The 26,690-nt window shown below is 57.0% G+C and overlaps 1 protein-coding gene across 1 annotated transcript in view; it reads left to right on the forward strand.

The window, feature by feature from the left end:
* ARAP3 (ArfGAP with RhoGAP domain, ankyrin repeat and PH domain 3) overlaps positions 1-26,066 on the forward strand; it is a 59,301-nt gene extending 33,235 nt beyond the window's left edge. The window contains exons 12-36 of the mRNA XM_075068304.1: positions 994-1,079; positions 1,381-1,563; positions 1,819-1,981; positions 6,351-6,482; positions 6,576-6,729; positions 7,534-7,636; positions 8,046-8,244; positions 8,557-8,620; positions 9,296-9,459; positions 11,873-12,085; positions 12,494-12,599; positions 13,564-13,711; positions 13,793-13,861; positions 14,391-14,465; positions 14,741-14,855; positions 15,974-16,046; positions 16,294-16,330; positions 16,930-17,071; positions 17,896-18,029; positions 18,687-18,769; positions 19,177-19,212; positions 20,431-20,494; positions 20,589-20,726; positions 22,344-22,382; positions 23,926-26,066. Coding sequence (XP_074924405.1) covers positions 994-1,079; positions 1,381-1,563; positions 1,819-1,981; positions 6,351-6,482; positions 6,576-6,729; positions 7,534-7,636; positions 8,046-8,244; positions 8,557-8,620; positions 9,296-9,459; positions 11,873-12,085; positions 12,494-12,599; positions 13,564-13,711; positions 13,793-13,861; positions 14,391-14,465; positions 14,741-14,855; positions 15,974-16,046; positions 16,294-16,330; positions 16,930-17,071; positions 17,896-18,029; positions 18,687-18,769; positions 19,177-19,212; positions 20,431-20,494; positions 20,589-20,726; positions 22,344-22,382; positions 23,926-24,543 — 3,338 coding nt within the window. The 3' untranslated portion in view covers positions 24,544-26,066. The remainder of the gene's footprint in view (positions 1-993; positions 1,080-1,380; positions 1,564-1,818; positions 1,982-6,350; positions 6,483-6,575; positions 6,730-7,533; positions 7,637-8,045; positions 8,245-8,556; positions 8,621-9,295; positions 9,460-11,872; positions 12,086-12,493; positions 12,600-13,563; positions 13,712-13,792; positions 13,862-14,390; positions 14,466-14,740; positions 14,856-15,973; positions 16,047-16,293; positions 16,331-16,929; positions 17,072-17,895; positions 18,030-18,686; positions 18,770-19,176; positions 19,213-20,430; positions 20,495-20,588; positions 20,727-22,343; positions 22,383-23,925) is intronic.
* The last annotated feature ends 624 nt before the right edge of the window (positions 26,067-26,690 follow it).

A 26,690-nucleotide genomic window follows, 5' to 3' on the forward strand; every position in this document is an offset into this window, starting at 1 on the left:
TGATCGGTCCTCTCCTGCCATAGAACTGCTCCTATACCACCTTAAGATGCATGCCGGCTGCTATTGGACTAGATGGTATTGTCAAAGCCCGTGCCCTAGCACAGGGTCAGACGTGAGCGTCGCCTTTAGTTGGTGTATAAGGCTTCCTGACATCCTCAGTCCACTTTACTTGTTGGACTGGGGCTTCTTGGTCAGGGTCGGTCAGTGTTTGCAGCGATTTTGGCTGTAGTGTTGGTACAAATCGCCTGTAGTACCCGGCCAATCCTAAGAAGCGATTGGACTGGTTCTTTGACTTTGGGCAGGCCACTTTTGGAGTTAAGCTCCACCTTTGACTGTTAAGGGTATTATTGGTTTCCGTCGAACCACCTCGTGTTCCAGTAAGTTCCTGTTTGGCCTATTTTGACATTGGCTTAACAGTTAGTCCTGCCTGCTGATTACGGCAAAAAAGACCTTTTCCAGTTGTTAGTGTGTTCGGGCCAGAGTCTGAAAAATATTGGCCACCATTCATCGAGTTAGGGCAACTGCAATCCCGATCCTTGCTAGTGTTTAGACCATCTACCAGCTCGGAAGGGTGGCTCGGGATGGCTGCGATTCGGCAGGGCCCTGAGAAGGAAGTACATTTAAATCAGTAGTACCCCCGGAGTCCAATGATGTGTATTGGGCCAGGCGCTGCGAGTTGGTAGGATGGTGGGTGGGTGGGTCAGTATATGGGCCAGGTGGGTTGGTGGGATGGTGGGTGGGTGGGTAAGAATATGGGCCAGGTGGGTCAGTGGGATGGCGAGTGGGTGGGTCAGTACATGGGCCAGGTGGGTCAGTGGGATGGCAGGTAGGCGGCCGAGTCAGTATATGGGGCAGGCGGGGCAGTGTGGGGCTGTGTGGTGGGGTCAGAAGGTGTGAGCAGGTGGGTGGATTGGCTGGCCGGGTTGGTGACATAGCGATTGTGCAGTTGCTATGCAGCCAGGCTGCTCACAGTCTCTCTGCTGCTCCTGACAGGTCAGCACCGGAGCCTGGGCTCCAGCGTGTCCAAGGTGCAGAGCCTGAAACTTGACACCAGTGTCTGGAGCAATGAGATTGTCCAGGTACAGAGACTGCCCAGCTTGTTCCCACGCATGCGCTGCCATGGCCAGCACCCACAAGGCGGAGCTGACATTACAGAAATGTGTGTCACGGTCTGGGTCTGGCAGGAGTGTGTGTGTGCTGATCTTCCTGGGGATGCCCTGGCACGGGGGAGAGGACCCACAGCATTCCCCCAGGGCATCCCCAGTCCATCTCTGACACCCAGCCCCCTCCAGGGGCATGCGATGTTCCCCCTCGACGATCCACAAGATCCCCCCCGTGCTGTCTCACCCCCTCCCTCAGTGACTCTGCGCTTTCATTCAGCTGTTCATCGTGCTGGGGAACGAGCGAGCAAACCGATTCTGGGCCGCGCGCCTCCCACCCTCTGAGGCCCTCTACCCAGACTCCAGTGCAGAGCAGAGACAGGTCTTCATCACTCGCAAATACCGCGATGGGCGGTACCGCCGCCCGCACCCCAACTACACCTCCCAGGATGACGTGCTGCAGGTAACTGGCAGGCTGGGCTTGGCACACACTCTGGAGAGCGCAGTGAACTCCTTCACTGATTAACACCCCTTCCTGCACTTGTGGGAAGAGCTCAGAGGCCATGGGGATGGGCAGGATAGGTCCGACCTTTTGTGTGGGCACACATGCATGCATGGCTCCCCTTCCTTCCCCACAGCCGGCAGCCAGGTGTCCATGGAGCAGGGGGCATGCAGTGGCTAGGGAGCCCTGGTCCCCTGATTGTGTCTCTTGCCCTAGGCGCTCTGTGCTGCTGTGGCAGGGCCCGGCCTGCTGAAGACAATCTTGCAGTTCTTCTCTGCCACTGAAGCCGGGATGGCAGCTGACACAGGGGGCTGCGACAGGTCGCAGGGAACCGAGCTCTGGCAGACACCTGAGAACAGCTGGCATGGGAACCATCCAGGTAACTGGAGATCCCAGAGCCCCCTGCCCCATAGTGGTGGTGGGGGGTGGCTTATCTGTCAGTGCCCCCACCCCTGCCCTTGCCCATTCTGGTCCTGCTGCCCTCTGCATTGGCAAATTTGTGCCACCCATTTTCCCGTGGAACATCGGGGCATCAGAAGAGAGCCATGAGGCTGAGGCTCCACCTAGAGCCAGCCATCCCAAGGGGCCGATCCTACAGTTCTCCAGATTCCGCAGGGGCCAGCTTTGTCATTATTCCACATTGCGCCCACCTTTGAGCCATGGCAGACTGAGAGAGATGCCTGTGAGCCCCCTGTGTCCTGCACTAGGAGGGGACTCTCTGCTCCGCAGGCAACCCACCATCCCCAGAAACACCCTGCCAACACAGAACTCCACCTCCCCCGGAATCCCACTGCCCCACATGGAATCTCCCACCCTCACATACAACCCACCGCTTTTGGAACCCCCCCCCTTTCCCCACACTCTGTTCCATTGACCTGCCCAGGGTCACCACGCAACTCCCACGAGGTGACAATGTTTCCATGGGGTCAGAGCACCCACAGGTTTTGCTCTGCTACCCCCTGCAGTGTGTTGGGGAAGGGTCAACACATCTTTTGTAAAGGTAAATCATGCTTCACCAATCTACTGAAATTCTTTGAGGGCATGAGCAAGCATGTGGACAAAGGGGATCCAATGTATATAGTGTACTTGGACTTTCAGGAAGCCTTTGACAAGGTCCCTCCCCAAAGGCTCTTAAGCAAAGTAAGCAGTCATGGGATAAGAGGGAAGGTGCTCTCATGGATCAGTAACTGGTTAAAAGACAGGAAACAAAGGGTAGGTATAAAAGGTCAGTTTTCAGAATGTAGAGAGGTAAATAATGGTGTTTCTCAGGGATCTACACTGTGACCAGTGCTGCTCAGTATAAATGTTCTGGGAAAAGGGACAAACAGTGAGGTGGCAAAATTTGAAGACAATGCAAAACTGCTTAAGATAGTTAAGTCCAAAGCAGACTGCAAAGAGTTACAAAGGGATGTCACAAAACTGGGTGACTGGGCAACAAAATGGCAAATGAAATTTAATGTTGATAACTGCAAAGTAATGCACACTGAAAAACATCATCCCAACTATACATATCAAAATGATGGGATCTAAATTAGCTTTTATCCATCAGGAAAGAGATCTTGGAATCATTGTGGATAGTTCACTGAAAATTTCTGCTCATTGTGCAGCAGTAATCAAAAAGCTAACAAAATGTTAGGAACCATTAGGAAAGGGATAGAAGATACGGCAGTAAATATCATAATACCACTATATAAATGCTACTCCTGGGGGAATTCTGCTCCACTGTGCAAAGTTTATGTGCCCCACGTATTTCTTTGCTTCCCTGCAGAAAAATGACTTTCTGACAGGGAAGTCACAAGAGCGGTCATACGACCCTCACCAGCAGTACATTTCGGGTGCCCAGGGGAGCCAGCAGAGGTAAATCACTGGGGGGCAGTGGGCTGGACTGAAGAAGACCCAACTGATGGCTCCTATCCTGTCCTGGCTAGGCTGGAGAGGATGGCACTTCCTCTTCCCCCGCACGGCATTTGGGACTGTGTCAGACCCACCCCCAGATTTCTCTCCTGGCTGTGGGAAGCTCTGCAAACTCCCCCTCCCCCTGCGGCGTGCTTCCTGTGTCCATCACTCCTGAGCTGCAGGGGGAGGTATCGCTGTACTGGGAGCTGCTCCCCCATCTGCCCAATCCCTGTGCATCTAGACCCCCTCATACACAGAACCCCCTCTGATGAGCCCATTCTCACTGCACCTGGACCACCCTGACAAGCCACCTGCACCCAAATCCTCAGCCTACCAAACCCCAACCTGCTGCACATGGATCCCCACCCCACTAAGCCCCACTCACACAGTATCTGGAATCCCCCACTGAGCCCCCCACACCCAGACCCCCCTTGCTGAGCCTTAACCACCTTCACCTAGACCCCCCTGCGGAGTCCCATTACTGTTGCATCCAGAACCACCCCCAATAAGCTCCTGTGCATCCAGATCCCCCCACACCCAGATCCCCACTGAGACACCTGCACCCAGATTGCCCCACACAGAGCCCTCTCAACCTACACCTGGATCCCCCCACACTAAGCCCCTCCACACTTGGATCCTGCTTTGCTGAGCCTGCCTGCCCACATCTGGTGCACCTGGCACCGAGGGGCAGGGCCCTGGAATGTGTCTGGGGCAGGCCCAGTCTTTGTGCTGTGTCAGGGTTGGGTGCAGCCTCACCACTGAGTCCATGTCCTGAGGGGGAGCTGCACAGTGATCTCCCACCTCTGTGCAGCCAGTGGCCTGTGCTCCCCAGTGCCATGCTGGAGCCTCCACATTTATTGACAAATAACATTTGCAGAATTTTAAAATATTGTGTGCATAATTTTTAATGTTTTTGTGCAGAATGCCCTCAGGAGTAAAACCCATGGTATGCCCACACCTTGAATACTGCATGCAATTCTGGTCACCCATGTCAAAAAGATATATTAGAACTGGAAAAAATTCAAAAGGCAACAAAAATGTTTTAGGGGTATGGAACAGCTTCATAGGAGAGATTAAAAAGACTGGGATTGTTCATCTCAGAAAAGAGATGACTAAGGGAGGATATGATAAAGGTCAATAAAATCAAGAATGGTGTGGAAAAAGTGGCTAGGGAAGTGCCATTGTCCACTTCACATAACATAAAAACCAGGGGTACCTAATGAAATTAATAGGCAGCAGGTAAAAAAAAAAACACAAGGATGTGCTTCTTCAACAACTCACAGTCAACCCGTGGAACTCATTGCCAGGGAATGTTGTGAAGGCCAACATGTAACAGGGTTCAAAACAGAACTATATAAATTCCTGGAGGATAGGTCCATTAATGGCTATCAGCCAAGATGGTCACTGATGCAATCCCAAGCTCTGCATGTCCCTAGCCTCTTACTGACAGAAGCTGGGAGAGGACAACAGGGAATGGATCACTCGATAATTGCGCTGTTCTGTTCATTCCCTCTGAAGCACCTAGCATTGACCACTGTCAGAAGACAGGACACTGGGCTAGATGAACCACTGCTCTGACCCAGTGTGACAGGTTCAGTCACAGAAATCTCCTTAAGACTGTCACTAGATGTGCTGGAGTACCACTGAGAACAAACTCCCCTGCCAGAGAAGGCTACCGTCCACTCTTGTGTTGCTGAGTAAGACACTCCACTCAATTACAGCACAGACCAAGAGGTTGGGCCATGCCACCCTGCGGTTCACTGAAACTGAGATCCACTCAGTTCAGGGGTTTCTTAGCTAACAGAGACTTTCCTAGCACCCAGTATTTAGTCTTTCTGGGAGCCTAAACTCCAAATGAATCCATTTTACTCTGTATAAAGCTTATACAGGGTAAACTCATAAATTGTCCACCCTCTATAACACCGATAGAGAGATATGCACAGCTGTTTGCTCCCCCAGGTATTAGTCACTAACTCTCGGTTCAATAATAAGCAGCAAAAGTGATTTTATTAAGTATAAAAAGTAGAATTTAAGTGGTTCCAAGTAATAACAGACAGAACAAAGTAAGTTACCAAGCAAAATGAAGCAAAACAAGCAGGTCTGAGCCTAATACATAAGAAACTGCATACAGGTAAATCTCACCCTTAGAGATGTTCCAGTAAGCTTTTTTCACAGACTAGACTCCTTCCTAGTCTGGGTCCAGCAATCACTCACACCCTCAGAGTTACTGTCCTTTGCTCCAGTTTCTTTCAGGCATCTCTTCGGGGTGGAGAGGCCAACTCTTAAGCCAGCTGAAGACAAAATGGAGAGGCTTCCAGGGCCTTTCATATTCTCTCCTTGTGGGTGGAAACCCCTTTGTTCTTCTGTGCAAAATCACAGCAACAAGATGGAGTTTGTAGCCACCTGGGCAAGTCACATGTCCATGAATGATTCAGTTTACACCATTGTTTACATGTTAGTTTGAATGTTCCCAGGAAAGTTCAGATGTGGATTGGCATCTCTCAAAGTTCACTGTCAGTTAAGTATTTCTTGATTGGGCATTTATTGAGAATAGTCCCTTCTCAAGAAGCTGAACAAATGCTTCACTTGAGGCTACTTAGAATCAAACACATTGAGATACAAGTACATAGCTAATATTCATAACTTCAAGTACAAAAATGATACGCACATACAGACAGCATAATCATAACCAGCAAACTACATCCTTTCCATAGACACCCCCACTTGACCTCCTCTGTACAAGATCTAGTGCCACTATAGGAACCTGGTTGCAACAGTGATCTATATGGTCACAGTTCGTGTCAATAACGTCACATCCAGTATGGCCGTTCTTAGGTTATTGTGTTTGGCAGGGAGCCCCAGCACACAGGAGCTGAGTTTGGAAGGGGTCTACAATGAGATCACCCAGCCTGTGGTGCACAGTGGCTACCTCTACAAGGTACCAGCCCTCTCCAAGCTCCCCAGCACCAGGAAGAGCAGAGATGGTAGGTATGGGCCAGGCCCCATGGTGGCTAGGATGGAGAGAGGCTGCTCGGTGTGGCAGGGACCTGCCCTTGCTGACAGTGTGTTCCCTGCAGAAGTGCACCGTGTCTGGTGCTCCCTGGAGAAGTCTCTCCTCTTCTACGAGACTGACAAGTGTGCTGAGTCAGTGGGGAAGGTTGAGCTGGCTGACATGGTCTCGCTAGGCGTGAGCAGAGCAGATGGACTGGCCAGTCCTGGGCCTCCGGACAGGTATCCTGCCCCGAGGGGACATGCCCCTTCCCTGTCCACACCCCGGGGCACATCCACCTTCTTCCACCTCAATCGGCATCCTGGCCGGAGCACAGGCAGGTTACTCCCTGAAATCCCCCAGGGCCCAGGCCCTCACCAGGACCCCCATGTGGTGAGTGTATCAGAGGCAGCGAGACCCCCAGGCACTGGGTGTGGGCAGGAGGTTGACCATGGCACTGCCCTACAGGGAGAGGCAGGCAGCCACCTTGGGGTCTGACTGAGCAGTTCCAGGGACATGCACTGGGGAGGCAGGGGGATTAGCAGTGAAGGGGCACTATGCCCTTACGCTGCAGGGGCTGGGCCTGCTGAGTCCCCACTGCCAGCTCTCTGCCTCATGAGGCTATCCGTAACCAGGCCCTCTGAGTTCGCCCCACTGGGGCCAAATCTTCACCACTGGGGTCTCCTGCTTGGTGCTGCAGATGTCCCAGTGAAGGTTACCTAGTGACCCTGGGCCCCCTGCTCCTGCTGCCTGGGGGAGTCGCACTCTGGGTCCTGTGTGTGGGGAGGCAGCTAGAGCTGGACCATTTGGAAGGGCCAGCTGCCCTCCAGCCACCTGCTGGCCTTGCACTCTGGGCCTAGCCAGCCCCATGAGCAGGGCCAGTCCTCAGGGCCTTGGCCTCCATGCAGCAGTGCTCAGTACGGCCCAGCCTCAGGCCTCGGGGAGGGTCATTTTCACTGCTGGACCAGAGTGCAAGGGCTGTGGGGGGCAGGGCACTGGGCTGCTAGGGGAGCCCTGCCCTCCAATGCCTTTGCGTTCATCTACAGGTTCCGCTTCACCTTGGAGCTTTTCCTGAGTGGTGACAAAGTGCAGCAGCTGGGAACTGACGGGCTGGACACCCTGCTGGCCTGGGCCAGCGCCATTGGCAAGGTGTGTGACATGGTCACCCAGGGCACAGGCCCAGTGCGGCACCGTGCCTAGCAGCACCAGCCATGAGTTGGGCTGAGAAACTGCTGCTGAGAGCTCCAGCACTAACTTGCCTTGTCTCCCTGGCATGACAGATCCGCCCCCACACTGGCATGCTGCTGGCTGGGGCGTCCAGGATCCAATCAGCATCCCTCCTACCAGCCACATGGGCATAGCCCCCCACCGTGGCACTGCCCCCCTTCACACACACACGCAGGGTATCATGCTCTGCCCTGGTTCCATCCCCAATGCAGGGCATAGTCCTTCAGCTTGTTCCTGCCACCCCCCAGCCACCCAAACTGGAGCACAGCCCTCTGCGATGCCCTCACCCTGCACTCAGCCTGGATCTGACCAGTCTCTCAATTCCATGCAGTGGTTCACACCGCTTAGCTGTCACTGCCTGCTGGGCTACGAGTTCCAGAGAGTGGGCCGGTTGTGCTACAGATCCATGCTGAGTCCTGAGCAATGGCTGCAGGGCTTCTTCATCCTGCAGAAAGCTCACCTGTTCTTGTGCCCAGGGGAGGAGGGCGCAGCCGAGGACAGCATCAACCTCCGGAGGCTGCAGGAGCTCAGTGAGTACAGCCTACGCCTGTTGCAACTGTGGGAAACAGCAGCTGTGCCCCACCCCAGTGGGGCTGCATTGCGGTGCTGGGTGAGTGAGCCCTGTGCTGTGTGGCTGAGTGCTGTTCACCACCAGCCATGCCCCACTCCTGAGGGGCTGCATTCTGGTGCTGGGTCAGTGATTGCATGTATACAGTATGTAAAGCATCGGGGATCCTTCTAGCTGACCCTGAGGGGCTCAGTGGAAGCCCAGCACTGCGCGAGGTCTCTCCCTGGCCCCTAGGTGGGATTTGTGTCTGAAGTCTCCATTTGCTCCTGTGCAGGCGTGGTCCCCCTCACTGAGACTCCTGAGAAGAAGGAAGTGCTGATCCTGGTGGAGATGGGGAGGTGAGCTCTGCCGGGACATGGCAAAGGCTGAACCCCAGCCACCCTCTCGCGGGATGCCCTGGGCAGATGGGCAGCGCCTCCTGCCTGCAAGGAGGCGTTACTGGCCCAGGGTCTGGAGCAGACTAAGTCTCTGGGGGAATAAACACACAGACAGCCTGGTCAGTGGACTCCCAGGAAGCGGAGTCTGGGCACACCTGAGGGAGAGGAGCCTGCCTGAGCCTGCATGGGGGGGGGGGGGGATCTAATCCTTGCCCCGGGGCGGGAATAGAGCTGTGTTTGCTGGACCAGTGCAGGCTGAACAGTCTCGCAGTGGGCCCCTCACCACGGTGGGCAACCTGAGGCTCACCCTAGATTTTCCTTTTGTCTAATTCCCCCCATTGCTCTGAGCCCCACTGGGGTAAGCTGATCTGGGCCTGGGAGGGCACGCTCCAATCTATACCCCCCCCCACCCCCACATCTCCCCTACATGTCTGCCCTACCCCCTGGGGCTTGGGCGGGGGAAGTGCCTGTAGACAGGCCTGTGTCTGGCGGGAGGAGCCAGCCAGCTCCCCTGTGTCTGCACCAGTGGGGTGTGCCAGGGGTCAAAATGGAGCTGGGGTGGAGGTGCAGTGGGAGTCAGGCCCTGCACTGTGTCCCCAGCTGGGTTTCACCGCCTGCTCTCTGCCCTGTCCTCAGGACCTTTTACCTGCAGGGGGTGACGCGGATGGACTTCGCAGCGTGGTGCGCGGACATCCAGGCCTCGGCGGGGGGACGGGGCAACGCCCTGCGTGACCAGCAGCTCAGTAGGAGTGATATCCCCATCCTCGTGGACAGCTGCATTGCCTTCATCACCCAATACGGTGAGCCCCTCTGCTTGGGGCTGGCCTGGCGCCTCCTGCTGGGTTCTGGCAGTGCTGCCGAGAGCCCTGTGTAATGATGCTGCCCTTGGTGGGACCCAACTGAGAGTGCCATTTCAGGACAAATTGCTTAAAGAGGGGCAGTTACAGCCCAAGGCTGGTGTTTTTCCACCTCTAAGGCAACCAAACCAGCCAGACAGAGAGGACTTTGGTTTTACCCCAGTGCCTAACCACAAGTCACACAAGCAATTCCCTTAGACACTCCAGTTTCCCAGTATCACCACCAGTGCCACTTGTTATAGGGACAAATGGTTATGAAAACCAACACCCCAGTAAAAGAAAAAAAAGTTCTCTCAATCCCAAAGGATCAAGCTCGAGACCCAAGTCAATATGTTTATTAGAGAATATTTAAATAAGGATGATACACAGAGTTTGGCATGTCAGTCATTAGTCATCGGGGGCAACATACAGAGTATGGGGGGACGCTGGTATTTGGTTATGGGGTTAGCCTACTATAGTAATACAGCGCTCATGTCCCTGCGGGGGTGTCGGTGGTGGGTCAAGTATAGTAGGGAGCAGTGAGGTACATTTCGCTCATCTAATGGGTTACACAAGTCATGATTAGAGCAAACAGGCGGTAATGGGGAAGGGTGACCCTCACGAGGTGGAATCCGATCGGTGTGTTCAGGACTCAGGGGATGTAGTTAGTAGGAGGGTTGTAAGGGTTTTTCCCCCCCCGTTGGGTGCGTGGAGCCACATCGGCTCACCTAGTACTGGCGGTGGCCTGTGTGATTTTGGTTGGTTTCGGTTGTTAGTGGGTCCCTGAACCCGCGATAGTGTCCGAGACGCATAACGTCTCATGAGGCGTGGATTAGTGGACGGCCGACCCACAGGCCACTAAGTACAACGTTCGTTACAGGGGTCCAGGCGCTGGCCCACAACGTTCAGGGCGTCGGTGTAAACCTCGTAGCCCTTTGCCCGCAAGGTGTCAGTCAAGGGGGCATATTTTCGAGTTTACGGGCTCGGGCTTCGCGGAACGCTGGGGTCCTGTTCTCGAATGGGATCGTCACGTCGACGAGGATGTATACAAATCAGATCTTACCCACAAATCACGCTGTTGCCAATCCTTTAGAATCTAAAATCTAAAGGTTTATTCATAAAAAGAAAAACATATAGATGAGAGCTAGAATTAATTAAATGAAATCAATTCCATACAGTAATGGCAAAGTTCTGGTTCAGACTTGCAACAATGATGGAATAAACTGCAGGCTCAAATCAAGTCTCTGGAGTACATCCACAGCTGGGGTGGGTCATTCAGTCCTTTGTTCAGAGCTTCAGTTTGCAGCAAAGTTCCTCCAGAGGTCTGAAGCAGGACTGAAGACAAGATGGAGGAGCTGCAGCAGCCTTTTATAGTCTCTTGTCATGTGGCCTTTCTTTCCTTTTTCCAAAGACAAGCATTTAGGCACATGACAAGAAAAAAACCTTCGAGTTCTGTCAATAGGCATGTCTCTGCATACCTTGCTGAGTCACAGATTTGTTAGTCTCTAAGGTGCCAGAAGTACGCCTGTTTTTTTTGCTGATACAGACTAATGAGGCTGCTATTCTGAAAGGTGTATCTGCATTCTCTCAATGGGTCAGTTGCGTAGCTGATGGTCCTTAATGGGCCATCAAGCAGGCTAGGCAAAGCTGACACCAGCTTATGGTGGGGGTGTCATCCAGAAGCACAGCATAAGTTTGAAATACAGACAGTGTAGAGACAATATTCATAACTCCAACAACAGAAATGATACACATGTAGCAAAGTCATAACCAGCAAATCATAACCTTCACATAGACACCTCACACGACAACCTTAGTACGATATTTGCTGCAAATATATAACAGTGGTTGCAACAGTGATCTATATGGTAACAGACTATGTCAACAACATCACACTCTGTGCCACGTTTTCCTCTGCGGCAGGTGGCACTGTCTCAGGGGGAGTGCAGAGCTGCCTACTTGTCCGTCAGGCATCTCCTGAGATGGCATGGGGCAGCCACTGGGAGCAGGCTGCAAGGGCATGCTCCAGCTACTGCCGCCCCCCTGACACACATTGATCTGGGCCTCAGAGGGCATGATCTGAGCTACTTCCCCCCACACACACACTAACCTGGGCCTCGGAGGGCATGATCCGAGCTAATCCCCCCCCCCCCCCCCCGAGACACACCAATCTGAGCCTCAGAGGGCGCACTGTGATCTACCTGCTTATGCCACCACCAACTCTCGCGCGTGCGCACACGCACAGGGATCTAGAGCTGGGAGGGCACACTCCTCATTAGTGCACTACCTGTCCCACCCTTGCATTGGCGGCGCTGATCTGGGCTCCCCCTTTAGCACACAGTCCCACGAGATGGTCTCTCGCGCGCTGTTCCCACAGGACTGCGACATGAAGGCATTTACCGAAAGAACGGGGCCAAATCCCGGATCAAGGTGCTGATGGAGCAGTTCCGCAGGGATGCCCGCAATGTCAAACTGCGCATCAGCGACAACTTCATTGAGGATGTGACTGACGTGCTGAAGAGATTCTTTCGAGAGCTTGAGGACCCCATCTTCACCTCAGAGCTACACCCCCAGTGGAAGGAGGCTGCGGGTACCCATCTCCCTGACACTCTTTCCACCCCAGCCTCGCCACGGCAGCTGTTCTCTGCCTTGGGCTCCCTCTCACCCTGGCGATCATTCTCCTGCCACCAAGGGCCGCGTGGCAAGGACAGACCTAGGCCAGCCCAGTGCTGAGCTCCGCTGTTGGGGGGTGCTCTGGGCCCCATTCTCCCCCTGCCCCTGGCTCCATCATTTGCACCAATGCACAGAGGGTGGGAATCATCCCAGTCTGACCTGAAGCACTGGCCCCATGAGGGGCTGGGTGATTGGTGTGAGTATGGGTAAGTTGGAGCACAGCTCCCTGCCAGTCCGTGCATGGTCTGGGGCCAGCAGCTCATACCTGGTGATGCTAGTTGTGCCTTTGCACAGTGTTGTGTTTGTGACCATCTGCTTCCTCCAGCAATAGCCCTGAAGCCCCAGCGGCTGGAGCGCTACAAGGAGCTGATCAACCGCCTGCCCCGCCTCAACCGCAGAACACTGGCTGCTCTGATTGGTCACCTCTACCGGTCAGTATGTCCCTCCTTGAGCAGTGTGCTTATGTCCCTTCCTCAGGGAACAGCATGGTCTAGGAAATCGGGGGAGCGTCACCGGCTGACATGCTGTGTCCACTGTCTGCCCCCTTCACTTCCTACCTAGCTTCAGGGTCTCTGGGTCCCCCGGGGATATGGAGTGGCCAGTGCCAGTGGTGGGTGATCCAGGAATAGAGTTTGACAAATGGCCCTGGGACATGTCCCTGTCTCTGAGCTGTGCAGACAGGCTGGGAGGACCATGCAGTTAGTCTGGGGCTGGGCCTTCCCTCTGGCAGCAAAAAATGGCAAGCAATCATGCAACCAAAGGTGGCTTGTCTGCATTTCTCAGAGGTTGGCACAGACCAGCTTGCAGGGTTAGCATTCTGTAATCTTCATGAGTTTTTTTTCCTCTTTCTCCTCAGTTGTTATCTTCTGGTTCCATTTTGCCAGAAAATGTCCCATAGTTGGGGCTTCACACTTTCATCTTCTTTCCATCTTCCTTTTATTTGTAACTTTTCAGAACTTTCCTGACACCGGAAGAGTCACGGAGCAGCCAGATGCCAGTCAGTTCTGCCCTTTGCTGCTATGTGACTTTTCTAAAGGTGGAAATGTTACAAAGAACACAGAGGGAAATTGGAGGAAGTGGGGGAAACCCGCTCCGAGGCCATCGCACGTTCAAGTGCATTCAGTGGCCAAAAGGGGGAAGAACAAAAGGCCAAAAACTTAACATTCAAAATGTTGAAATTAAAGTTTTTAATTTTACATTTTGATGAAAAAAGTGGAAAATTTCATAACCTTGTGACTGTTTTTTCCCCATGGAAGTAGATAAAGGTTTAGAACAAGAAGTTCTGCCTGACTCCAGCAGCTAGTTTAGTGGTTCTGAACAGCCCAGCCTCGTCCCATGCTAGGGCTGCTGTGCACATGCTGAGAACTCTCTCTGTCTCTCTGCCCCGACTTGCAGCGTGCAGAAATGTGCTGACTTCAATCAGATGAGCACCAAGAACCTGTCACTGCTCTTTGCTCCCAGCCTTTTCCAGACAGATGGCAAAGGGGAGCATGAAGTCAAGGTGATGGAGGACCTGATTGATAACTACGTCCGCATTTTCAACGTAAGCCCTCCACTTGCCCCACCTCCCCCAGCACTGTCTCCTCTCCCTCCTACACCTCACGTCCCTTCTCTTGCCCACTAGATTGACGAGGACCAAGTGTCACAGATGGATCTAGAGAACAGCCTCATCACCACCTGGAGGGATGTGCAGGTACTGGCGCCATGCACTCCCATGTCTTGGATCCTCCTGCTGATTTGTCCATTGGCCTCTGCTTGGGCCCATGGACGTGGGTGAGCTTCCATGGTGGAGGCAGATGGCTAGAGAGCAGCCCAGCACAGGCCTATGGCTGAAAGTCCTTTGTCCCTGCATAGATCCCACTTCCAGCACGGGCTACCCTAGCCACAGAATGGGCCCTGTGTTTGCTCTGCAATGAGACCATCTCTTACAAGGCCTCCCCAGGAACAGGAGAGGGCCCTGCCTCCCCGCCTCACCCTGCCCCAGGCCTTTGTCCTCCTGGCCCCTCTCCCTGGTGGGTGGGGCCCCCAACCTGCTCTGTAACCCCCACCCTTCTCACCCCCGGCACGGGTCACAGCATGCAGTCACTCTGGATGGAAGCATCCCCTTCCCCAGCTCCCTGCAGGCAGACACTGAGAGCTGCTGGCTCAGCCCCACCCATGCCAGTCTCCCAGTCCAGCACTTCGCCCAGGCTTTGCCCACCCTCTGCCCTCTCTCCCCACAGCTCTCACAGGCTGGAGATCTCATCATTGAGGTGTACCTGGAGCAGAAGCTGCCAGACTGCTGTGTCACCCTGAAGGTGAGTGAGCATGTCTTAGCTGCAGCCATGGCTCGGCCAGAGCAGCTGCATGGCCCACCCTCTGTATTCCAGCCTTGCTGTCAGCTGGGCAGGAGTCTCCAGGGGTCCGGAGCTGCCCTGCAGGGTGGGGAGATCTCCCAGCACCTGGTGGGTGAGGGCACCACTCTCTGGCTAATTCCCATCCTGCTGCCAGCAGACTCAGTGGCACACAGGGAGGGCTCAAGCCTTAGCCGGGGTGGGGATTGGGGATGAGCTGATCTCTGCACTTCCCACAGGTGTCGCCTACCATGACTGCGGAGGAGTTGACCAATCAGGTACTGGAGATGCGCAACATGCCAGCGAGCCTGGACATCTGGCTGACCTTCGAGGCCCTGGAGAATGGGGAGCTGGGTGAGTGATGGGGGCGTTTCTCCACTGGGGGGCGGGCAGGGGCTGGCTGAGTGACAGGGGTGCTTCTCCATTGGAGGTGGGGCTGATTGAGTGACAGGGTGCTTCTCCATTGGGGGGTGCTGGTTGGGTGACGGGAGTGTTGTCTCTATATTGGGATGGGGGGCAAGGGGAGTAGTGGGGGGTTGGAGACATAACAGTTCTAAAGTACATGAAAGGTTGTTACAAGGAGGAGGGAGCTAAATTGTTCTCCTTAACCTCTAATGATCGGACAAGTAGCAATAGGCTTAAGTTGCAGCAAGAGCAGTTCAGGTTGGATATTAGGAAAAAAAATCCTGTCAGGGTAGTTAAGCACTGGAATAAATTGCCTAGGAAATTTGTGGGCTCTCCATCATTGGAGAATCTTAAGAGCAGGTAGACAAATGCCTGTCAGGGGTGGTCTAGATACTACTTAGTCCTGCCATGAGCACAGGGGACTGGACAAGAAAGAGATCTGGGGGTCATAGTGGATCACAAGCTAAATATGAGTCACCAGTCTACCACTATTGCACAAAAAACGAATATCACTCTGGGATGTATCAGCAGGAATGTTGTAAGCAAGACATGAGAAGCAATTCTTCTGCTCTACTTCATGCTGATTAGGCCTCAGCTGGAGCATTGTGTTCAGTTCTGGATGCCACATTTCAGGAAAGATATGGACAAATTGCAGAAAGTCCAGAAAAGAACAACAAAAATGATTAACCCAGACAGAGCTATGGCTGAAAGTCCTTTGGTCCCTGCCTAGATCCCATTCCAGCACGGGCTCCCTAGCCACAGATGGGTGTTGCTCGCAATGAGGCACTCTCTTACAAGGCCTCCCAGGAACGGAGAGGCCTGCCTCCCGCCTCACCCTGCCCAGGCCTTGCTCCTGGCCCCTCTCCCTGGTGGGGGGCCCCCAACCTGCTCTAACCCCCCCCCCTTCTCACCCCGGCACGGGTCACAGCTGCAGGTCACTCTTGGATGGAAGCATCCCTTCCCAGCTCCCTGCAGCAGACACTGAGAGCTGCTGGCTCAGCCCCCCCATGCCAGTCTCCCAGTCCAGCATCGCCCAGGCTTTGCCCCCTCTGCCCTCTTTCCCACAGCTCTCAAGGCTGGAGATCTCATCATTGAGGTGTACCGGGCGCAGACGCTGCCAGACTGCTGTGTCCACCTTAGGTGAGTGAGCTGTCTTAGCTGCAGCCATGGCTCGGCCAGAGCAGTGCATGGCCCCCTCTGTATCCAGCCTTGCTGTCAGCTGGGCAGAGCTCCAGGGTCGGAGCTGCCCTGCAGGTGGGGAGACTCCCACACCTGGTGGGTGAGCATCTTGGCTAATTCCCATCCTGCGCCAGCAGACTAGTGGCACACAGGGAGGGCTCAGCCTTAGCCGGGTGGGATTGGGGATGATGATCTCTGCCACTTCCAGGTGTCGCTACCATGACTGCGGAGGAGTGACCATTCAGGTACTGGAGAATGCGCAACATGCCAGCGAGCCTGAGATCTGGCTGACTTCGAGCTGGAGAATGGGAGCTGGGTGAGTGATGGGGGCGTTTCTCCACTGGGGGCGGCAGGGCTGCGACAGGGGTGCTTCTCCATTGGAGGTGGGCTGATTGAGTACAGGGTTGCTTCTCCATTGGGGGGTGCTGGTTGGGTGACGGGATGTTGTCTCTATTGGGTGGGGGGCAAGGGAGTAGTGGGGGGGGGCACCTACCCCTGGGTGCTGGGTGATGGCAGTGGAGAACAGGGGGAGGGATGGGAGTGACTTGTTGGAGTCGGGGTGAATAGGGGCAGCACTTCCTCCTGGGAGCGGCGCTCACCATTGGTTGGGGGTTGGTCTGGGACGGGCCCATAGGCTGTCGTGGGGACGAAGGTTGGACCTTTCGTCCATGCAACGTTCCACCTTGGATCCCTCTCCAGATGCTGGCAGAGGGAGTGAGTGCCATGCCTTCCGACAGCACCGACCTGGCATGCACTGGCTCTGTCTGGGCTGTGGCAGATCTGGCCCTGCTGAGGAGCTGGACCCTCCTTGGCCTCAGGCCACGGCAGTTCCTCTGCTGCCCAGGGTGCAATGACTTCCTTCCTCCGCGCCCCACCCCAAGGAGAGGTCCTGGAGCAGGCTCTGCAGTGGTGCAACTACCTCGAACCCAGTACCGCCTACTTGCTAGTGAGGAAGGTTCCCTTGGAGAGGCAGCTGTCTCTTCCAGGTAAGCACCACCCGCCTTGACTGCTTGAGCCCAGGGCCTTCCTGAGGAGCAAGGTGCAGCACATCAAGGCCAGTCCTGCTGCTCTAGCCCTGGCTCCAGCTCCCCCCTCATCCAGCCCCAGCCTGGCCCCAGTCCCTTGCCATGGTCCCAGACCCAGCTCCCTTACCATGGCTCCGTCCAGCCCCGCCTCAGCTTCCCCTGACCATGGCCCAGTCTGGCCCCGCCCCAGCTCCCCCTGCCCATGGCCTCAGCCCAGCTCAGCAATGATCCCCTGCCATGGCCTCTGTCAGGCCCTGCCTTGCCCTGGCTCGCCCAGCCGCCATGGACCCAGAGCAGCAGCACTGGCTGGTCCCATGACCCACCCAGGCTGTGCCGTGCCTGGGCGCCTTGCCTGCCGGGGGGGGGGGGGGGGGAGAGAGGTAGTCAGTGCCTGTTGTGTGCCACAGGCTGCAGGCTGGGAGTGCACAGGCCACTGAGTGAGCTGTGATGCCACAACCCCAGGCTGGGCCAATCCTCACACCCTGGAGGTGAAAAGAGACTTGTCCTGTTAGTGATGGTCGGAGCCAGCCAGGGCTGTGAACCAGCGACTCCCTCAGGAAAACCAGGGGGACAAAGCCAGGGCGAGGGGGACCTTGATCCCTCCTCTGCTCCTATTGTCTGACACTCCCCCTGCTCCTACCATTTGCCCCTCACCATTGTCGGACAGACACACCCTGACCCCTTCCGCTCCTAATCCCCATCCCCAGCCTGCTCCTGACCTGCCCGGGCCCTCTCTCTGGGTGCCCAGGACATTCCTCACCCCCTTGTTCTCCTCTGTCGTGCAGGTGCCAAGCGCGACAGCCCTAAGTGTGGGGTGCTGAAGTGTCGGGAGGAGCCCCCCAAACTCCTGGGCTGCAAGTTTCAGGAGCGATACTTCGTCATCCAGGATCACAAGCTGCTGCTGCTGAAGGACAAAAGGGTAAAGCAGGACCCAGACCTGGCACTCCAGGACAGCCCAGACACATGGGCAGCACTGGGCTAGGAGGGGGCCTGCCACAGCCCCTGGGATCAGGAAAGCTCTCCCAGAGATTGGGCAGCCAGGCCAACACCCTGCCCTCCCCGTGCCTGCCACAGCCCTGGGATCAGGAAAGCTCTCCCAGAGATTGGGCAGCCAGGCCAACACCCTGCCCTGCCTCCAGCCGTGGGAATGGGGAGTGCGGTCTGGGGGAGGAGCTGCCAGAGCTGGCTCTGAGGGGCGGCCGTTCGGCCAGCTTGTGCCAGGGGAAGGTTCTGGATTCTCTCTCTGCCCCTCACACACCCGAGTCTTGGGACCCTTTCCCCCTGTGCAGAGTGGGAGGCCCTGTCCCATCCCTGAGGCTGGTTGAGAGGGGTGCAGGTGGGGATAGGAGGCCTCAGGGAGAGGAAGGAAGGGTGCCAGTGAGGCTGGAAGGGCTGGGCTAATGTGGCAGAGAGCAGAGCGGAGTGCAGGGCTGGGGGAGGGGAAGGGAGCTGGCAGAAAGGGAAGAGCAGGCCAGGGCCAGTGAAGGGGAGGTGTGCAGACAGGGAGGACAGGGCAGCGCTGAGGGAATGGGGAATATCCATGGGCAGGGCTGAGTGTCTTGCTCTCTCTTCCCAGAGTGCCCGGCTGGAGCGGGAGTGGCCCCTCAACATGGCCAAGGTTTACATGGGGATTCGGAAGAAGCTGAAGCCGCCGTCCCAGTAAGAGTCAGGCTTGGGGTGCAGGACTCTTCCAAGCGGTAACACCTGCCCTGTTGGTAACCTCCCCACACCCTCTGCCCAGAGCCGGCCCTAGCACTATACCTGGCATCTGTCAGCACCCTCACTTCCTGGCCCCGTTCGCCTGGCACTACCCCTAACCCTACCCCAGACTTGTCCTACAGCCTCGGGTGTGACCTTCGCCAGGTGGAGCCCTGATTCGACCCCCCTTGTGCCAGGTGAGCTCTAATCATGTCACTCATGCCCCAGCTCCAGAACCAGCCTGATAGGGACCTGCCAGTCTGCCCCAGCTCTGACACTGCAACCCCTCAGTTCAACCCCCCCGCACCCAGAGCTCTGGCTCTAGCACCTGCCCTGAACTGACTGTGCCTTGTGTCCCTCTGCTCTAGGTGGGGATTCACTCTGATCCTGGACAAGCAGCAGCTGTGAGTACCTTGTGGGGTCCCCTTGCCCCAGGATGCATGATCCTGGGGTCCCTATAGCCATGGCCTGCTGCTCAGGATCCCCAGTTCCAGTCAGGCCATTGGGATTCCCCTTCCCCCTGCCCCACTAACTAGGGGGTCAGGACCCTGTTGCAAGGAATTGGAACCTGAGAGCAGACAGGTTCTGCCAGAGCCACCAGCTGCCCATCCTGGTGGCACAGACTGCAGAGCATCAGCAGCATGGACACTGCCTGTTCCCTATCACCCCCTCCCCCACTCTCCCCCACTGGCCCCTGCTCCCCGTGTTGCATACACACACCTTTGCCCCTGAATTCACTGCTCCCCACATGACCTTTCCAGACTTGCTCTGGGGCTCCAGGACCCACCATGAGCAGCACCTTTAAGAGCACCTAGCACGTGGCCTCCTGCACCCCCGGTTCCAGTAGAGAGTCTGCTGGCCCCAGCCCATCCCCTGTGATGAGCCAGATGCTTGTACACCCCCATGTCCTTCCTCATGGTCTGACTCCCCATCCAGTGAGCCTGACAGTGTGTGGTCCTGATGGCAGGTTCCCACTGCCCCCATGAGCTCATTGCATCTCACACTGCTCTACACAGTATCCCTGGGTCAGCTGTGCACCCCCCGCCACCACTGCCAGCCCCCAGAGCACTGTCGCTGCCCCTGTGCTCTGCTGGAGTAGTGCTGAGTAGCCAGCAGCCCCAGCGGCCAGGCCCAGCTCAGGGCTGGTAGCTGGCAGGACTGCTAAGGATACAAGCCAGCTGCATGACACCAGCCAAGCCCCTTCCCTTTTCTTTCCCCTTCAGTCCCTCTGGCCTGGCATGTGACCCCTGTGGTTGTACAGCATGAAGGCTGAGAATGGTAACTGCCCCACAGCCAGGGAGTCTGGGGAGCAGGGCTGGGCTGCTGGCTTTCTCCCCTCACATGCCCATGCCGTGTAGCTGGGGGAGCCAGAACATTGGTGGATTGTGACTGCGCAAAGCTCTCAGTACTGCACGGAGGCACTGCTGGCATTGGCGCTAGTTAGAGTGAGCTCCCCGGGCTGTGGGTGAGCTGATCCCTGCTGGGCTCCCAGCCCCCTGGCCCCTGTTTGGGGAACTTCCCATCTTCAGCCAGCCCCTGGGGAAGCTGAGAGCCAGGCTGCTGTGGGTAGCAGCAGGTGCCAGGTCGCCAATATCCAGCCAGTGTCTCCTCTGGCTCTGCAGGTACCTGGCGTGTACAGGGCAGGCCGAGCTGTGGGACTGGACCACCAGCATTCTGAAGGCTCAGGTGGGTGAGAGTCAGTGTGCCAGGCATGCTGCGGGCCTGGAGCAGGGTGGGGGCTGGGAACGCCAAGCAGTAACATGTTGGCACTCTCATGCAGCATGACGACCTGCGCCCAGTGATCATGAGACGGCGCTCCTCCTCCGACCTCACCAAGCAGAAGTTTGGCACCATGCCCCTGATCCCTCTGCGGGGAGACAATACAGATGCCACCATGCTCTCTGCCAACCAGACACTGGTAAGGCAGTGCCAGCACCCCCAGAGTCTTGCAGCAACAGGCTGCCAGCCCACTGCGCCACCTCCAAACACCCCCACCCAGCTCCAGACAGAGTCAGGAGAACCAGTGAACCATGCAGGGGTGCTGCAGGCTGTGTTCGTTGTGCAGGGCTGCCTCTCTGTGCCGTGGGTGTGAGAGCTGGGCCAGGCTAGGCAGGGGGTGTTCTGAGTGTGAGTGAGGGTGGGGCTGGGCACGGTGTGGGTGGGGCCATGTTTGTGGGCAGGATTGCATCTGCGGGAGCCTACCTGTGGCACTGTGTCTCTGGGAGGGGGCTGCCTGTGGGGCTGTGTTGGCGGGTGGGGCTGTGTCTCTCTGGGGAGAGCAGCTATGGTGATCAGGTGTCTGGCTTTCAACCAGAACGCCCAGTTGAAAAGGGATCCCAGTGACTGTCCAGTTGGTGGCGCCGCACAGCAGGGCTGGCAGGCTCCCTGCTAGCCTCCATGCCACACAGCTCCCGGGAAGTAGCTGGCATATCCCCGCTCTGGCTACTGTGCATAGGGGCAGCCATGAGGCTCTGCACGCTGCCCCAACCCCAAGCGCTGCCCCCTCAGCTCCCGTTCACTAGGAACTGTGGCCAATGGGAGTTGTAGGGATGGTGCCTGCAGGCGGGGCAGTGCGTAGAGCCACCTGGCCGCACCTCCACATAGAAACAGGAGGAGGGACATGCTGCTGCTTCTGGGAGCTGCTTGAGGTAAGCGCTGCCCAGAGCCTGCCCTGACCCCCTCCCAGGGCCCAACCTCCTGACCCAGCCGTTATCCCACTCCTGCCCTCCAAACCCCTCATCTCCAGCCCTGCCCCAGTATCTGCACCGCCAGCCAGAGCGCTCACTTCCCGCCTTGTGTCCCAACCCCCTGCCCCAGCCCTGATCCCCCTCTCGCCCTCCAAGCCCCTCATCCCCAGCCCTGCTCAGAGCCCACAGAGCCCAGACGGAGCCCTCACCCGCTCCCCACACGCCAACCCTCTGCCCCAACCAAGAGATTCCTCCCACACCCTGAACCCCTCATTTCTGGCCCCACCCCAGAACCCACACCCCCAGTCCAGAGCCTGTACCTCCTCCCACACCCCAACCGCCTGTCTCACTCAGAGCCCCCTCCCACACTCTGAACCCCTTGGCTCCACCCCCAGCCCGGAGTCCCCTCCTGCACTCAGAGCTCCTCATTTCTGGCCCCACCCTAGAGCCTGCATCCCCAGCCAGAGCCCTCATCGCCTCTCGTATTTCAACCCCCTTAGCCTGCCCAGTGAAAATCAGCAAGTGAGTGAGGGTGGGGAGAGCAAGTGACAGAGGGACGGGAGGATGGAGTGAGTGGGGGCCACCCCTGTGGGTGAGGGCTGCCTGCGGGGCCATGTCTGAGGGGGGGATTTCCCCCGGGCTGTGTCTTGGCGGGGTGAGGGGCTGTGCCTGTGGGCAGGGCTGCGTCTGTGCAGAGGTCTCAGCCCTGCTGCGCAGTGAGCCATGCTCCCCGTGCGTAGCAGTGTGTCCTGCCTGGCCCCACGTGAGGGGTTTGCTTTCCCCTTTCCTGCAACCTGACCCCTCTCCACTGGCAGTCGCTTACTCTCCCTGTCTCCCTCTGTTTCTAGCGCCGCCTGCACACGCGAAGAACTTTGTCTATGTTCTTTGTAAGTATCTGCATGTGGGCTGCATGTTTCCGCAGGGTGCCTTGCTGTGTGCCTTGCTGTGCCATGCCATGCACAGGGTAGCCTGGGGAGCTCTGGATTAGCTGCAGACACAGCACTTCCACTGCACTCCAGGGCCTCCGCTCACACCCTGCAGGCAATCTGTTTTCCTGGGAGTGCCGACCAGGCATGGCCCGTGCGGTGCTGGGAACCTAGCTCTGAGGAGCATGGACTTGAAAGTGGAGACCCTAGCCACGTGCCCTCCTTAGAGATCCCATGCCCCTTCTCTCAAGCTTTGGTGTCCTGGCCAAATTCGAATCTGGGTCAATCCACTTGGCCTCCCTAGATTCCCCTGCTCCTTCAGTTGGGCATGGGAGTCCCCTTTCTTTGCTGCCCCAAATGGCTGTTACCATGTGCTGTCCAACAGCTGCCATATCCCAGCCCAGAGATGGGTGATGCAGCCCCATCCAGCAAGCGCCAGGCATGCGTTAGCATCGTTCTAACGCTCCCTGCTGTTGCGAAGAGCCACCCAGGTGCTCTGTGCTGCGATGTCACTCCTCAGGTCAGATCGCCCTAAGGGCACTTCTGGGGTGTCAGCAGGAAAGGACTGTTTTCATCCCCCTTTCCTTCCATGTGTTTGGAGCCAGCGGGCCCCATCATGCCACCCCAGGGCTGCCTGTGGGGGTCTGAGCGCATGTGAAAGGAGCATGCCAGGTGGCTAGAGCTGGGGGGAGGGCTGGTTCTGCATGGCTTTGTGCTCTGTCTGGATCCCCTGCCAGAGTCTCCTACAAGCAGGGAAGGAGCCAGGGGGTGAAGGCAACGTGGCCAAGCTGGGCTGGGAGAGGCAGGGCCTGGCACTCAGAATGGCTCCGATTGGTGCTGAACAGCATCTGGACCAGAGACCAGCATCTATCCATCCAGCTGATCACTCCCTCAGCTCTGCTGTGGGTGCCCGGATATGAGCCCCTTTCACCCAGGCAAAGTCTGGCTTGGTAGGCACTGAGGGTGGTGTGAGGCTGGGCAGAGGGTAGGCTGTCTGGGATGGAGCTGGTCAGGGGACACACCCTTTGTCCTAGCTAATGGCTGCTCCCAGCCTTGTCTGGGGCAGGTGCAGAGCTGGTGGCTGAGAAGACCCCAGAGTGGCAGTGGGGCAGGAGAAGCGTCTCCTGCCTAGGGCCAGCCCAGGCCTGGGGGAGGCTAGACTCCCTGAGGTGAGTCAGGCAAAGGAGCCACTTGGACCCAGCAGCTCCCCCTGAAGCAGGGGCAGCAGCCTGGGGCTTGCACACACACTCATCACTGGCAGACATCCCAGAAAGGCCCTGCTACCACTCCCTGGCAGCCACCTGCTGCTCCTGTAGCTCCTGTGCTTGGTGCACAGCAAGGGCCCATAGGTACCTGCTCTCTCTCTCTGCCCCCCAGCCTGTGTAGGGAGGGATCAGTCCTGCACAGTGTTCTCTGGATCTGGGCCCTTGCTGCAGGGGACTCGCTCAGGAGGCACAGGGCATGATGCCCAGTCCTCACCTCTCTCCCCTTGGCCCTCACCCAGCCCATGAAGATGCACCAGGACTCAGTAGAGGAGCAGCAGGAGGAGGCAGTGGACACAGAGCCTGTCTACGAGGAGGTGGGTGACTTCCCAGTGCTGGCCCCACTGGGGCTGGATGGAGGCCTCCTGGCTGAGCCGTCTCAGGTGCCTGCTGTGGACAGATCCAAGAAGCCGGCCCTGTTCCCAGAGCAGCCTGCACCTCCAGCATTTCACTCTGCAGGGCCCATCATCTCAGAGCAGAGAGCGTCTGGCGCCCACTTCACCAAGTCTCTTTCCCTTGAAAGGGGCCTGACCCTGGAGCCCGAAAAGACCCCGGAGTGGGACAGGTCCACTGGGCTCAGAGCCACTCAAACAGCCTCACTGGAGAGAAACGTGGATCTGCCCCGCGTGCTGCCTGCCCTGGGTAGGGAGCAGAACTGGACCCGGAACCCCCCATGCGCTGCGCTGCTGCCCCTTCCTCTGGAGCTGTCTCCCAGCTCCGAACCCCCACAGGATGGCACCAGGAAGAGAAGTGCTCAGCTGCCCTCGCCCATCAATGAGAAACTCATACAGGAGCTCAGCAGCATCATCCTCAAGAAGAACGAGTGCCAGGCGGACGGGCCTGGGCAGCAGGTCACGTGACCTTGCATGGCAGGGCCAGCTGCAGGTAACATCCTGTGATGCCTGAGCCCTCTCTGGACACTCCTGCCTCACTCCTCATCTGGCATTGCCAGGGCTGGCTGCCATGTCCCCACCTCTCCCCACCCAGAGGAGCCCAGCAAGCCACCCCAGGACAGGACACAGCATTCAAGCCTCCAGCCCTGCCCTCCCAGGGTTCCTCCAGCTCTCCTGCCTAGGCCAGGGGGTGTCAGCTAAAGGCAGCAAGGGGGACATCTCCAGGCGCTTGTTAGTGGGATGCAGAAGTCGGCTCTGCCCCTTAAGGCATTGAGCCAGAGCAGTGTCTGCCCCTAGAGCACTGCACCCACAGCAAGGGGACATGCCAGCTCCGAAAGCTCCACAGGAGGGCATGGGACTGGAACCTGCCCTGGGTCATGGGCAGGGCAACTGAGGCAGGAGGAGGAGATTGTTCTTGAGCCCAGCTCTGCAAAGCAAAAGGAAGTCACTGAGAAGGGAAAAGCAGAAACTAAATTACAGGAAGGAGGCAAATTTTTGCAGACGTGCATTGTGCCTGGGTGTCTGCGTGGGAGGTGTGTGTCTGTGTCTATCTGGGTGGCTGCAGTGTGCATGACGTCTGTGTGGGAGGTGTATGCGGTGGCTGTGTGTGGTTCCTGTGTCTCAGTGCCTGTGTGGGAGGTGTATGTGATGGTTGTGTGTGGTTCGAGTGTGCACAATGCCTGTGCTGGCTGTGCAGGAGGTGTGTGATGGTTGTGTGTGGTTCGAGTGTGCACAATGCCTGTGCTGGCTGTGAAGGAAGTGTGCAATGGCTGTGTGTGTTTCCCATGGCACAGTGCCTGTGCCGGCTGTGCAGGAGGTGTGTGATGGTTGTGTGTGGTTCGAGTGTGCACAATGCCTGTGCTGGCTGTGAAGGAAGTGTGCAATGGCTGTGTGTGTTTCCCATGGCACAGTGCCTGTGCCGGCTGTGCAGGAGGTGTGTGATGGTTGTGTGTGGTTCGAGTGTGCACAATGCCTGTGCTGGCTGTGAAGGAAGTGTGCAATGGCTGTGTGTGTTTCCTATGGCACAGTGCCTGTGCCAGCTGTGCAGGAGGTGTATGTGATGGCTGATTGTGGTTCCCAAGTGCATGATGTCTATTTGTCATGTAGTTTCCTGCAATGAGGGGTTGCCCTCCTATGAGTGAGGGGTTCAGAACTGGAGGGGAGATGGAGGAAGACCCTGATTCTTGCTGTGTGGCTAGAGCTCACGTCTTGCTGGTGGCTGGTGGAGGCAGTGCCCATGGGAAGGGCCCAGCAGTGTTGGGTCCTCTCCTGAGAAGAGGGGCTCGAGGATGAATTAGGGGGTGTAGCCAAGGTCGGAAAGCAGCCAGGCAGTGAAGAGTCCTCCCTGCTGACCTGCACTATGCCATGGCCCAGAACAACTCTGTGTGTGTCTATAGTGTCTGTATATACTGTGTACATGCTGCCCAGGACAGGGCCCTGTTCCTGGATATTTATACCCATTCACTCCACCTGCAGTGCAAATAAAAGACTCTTTTTGCAGCCAGAGAGTTCAACTAATGGGAGCTGAGCCACACAGGTGTGACCAGGGCATGTGAGCCACAACACGGGCTGAGCTGTGCAACGGGGCCTGGGCCAAGCCATGAAGTGTGACAGGTCCAGGCAGCTGGAAGGCTGTGACTGGTGCATGGGTGTCAGGATGTGTGGTGAGCTGGGAGGGAGCAGGGGGTGCGGGAGCCAGAAAGGCATCGGGGTCCACACGTGTTGAGCAGAGGAGGGTTGGGGGTGTTTGCCTGGTGTCACTGAGTGTGGGGGAGTCAGGGCCCTGTATCCCCTACTTCCTGCAATTCACTGAGACTCTCAGCCAGCCAGTAAAATGGTTCATTAGATGACAGGAACACAGTTTAAAACAGAGCTTGTAGGTACAGAAAATGGGACCCCCTCAGTCAGGTCCATCTTGGGGAGTAGGTAGCCCAGACCCAGATTCTGGGCCTCGCCCCTCCCCAGCCAGCTCCCACCTGAAACTCCCTTCAGCAATCCCACCCAGCCACACACCCCAGCTAATCCTCCAGCCTTTGTCCAGTTTCCAGAAGAAGGTGTCACCTGGCCCCAACCCCCTCCAGGGCTCAGATTACGAAGGGCAGCCGCCACCATTG

The sequence above is a fragment of the Chelonoidis abingdonii genome, chromosome 7 (assembly GCF_003597395.2).
Source record: "Chelonoidis abingdonii isolate Lonesome George chromosome 7, CheloAbing_2.0, whole genome shotgun sequence".
In the NCBI taxonomy this organism is placed as follows: Eukaryota; Metazoa; Chordata; order Testudines; family Testudinidae; genus Chelonoidis; species Chelonoidis abingdonii.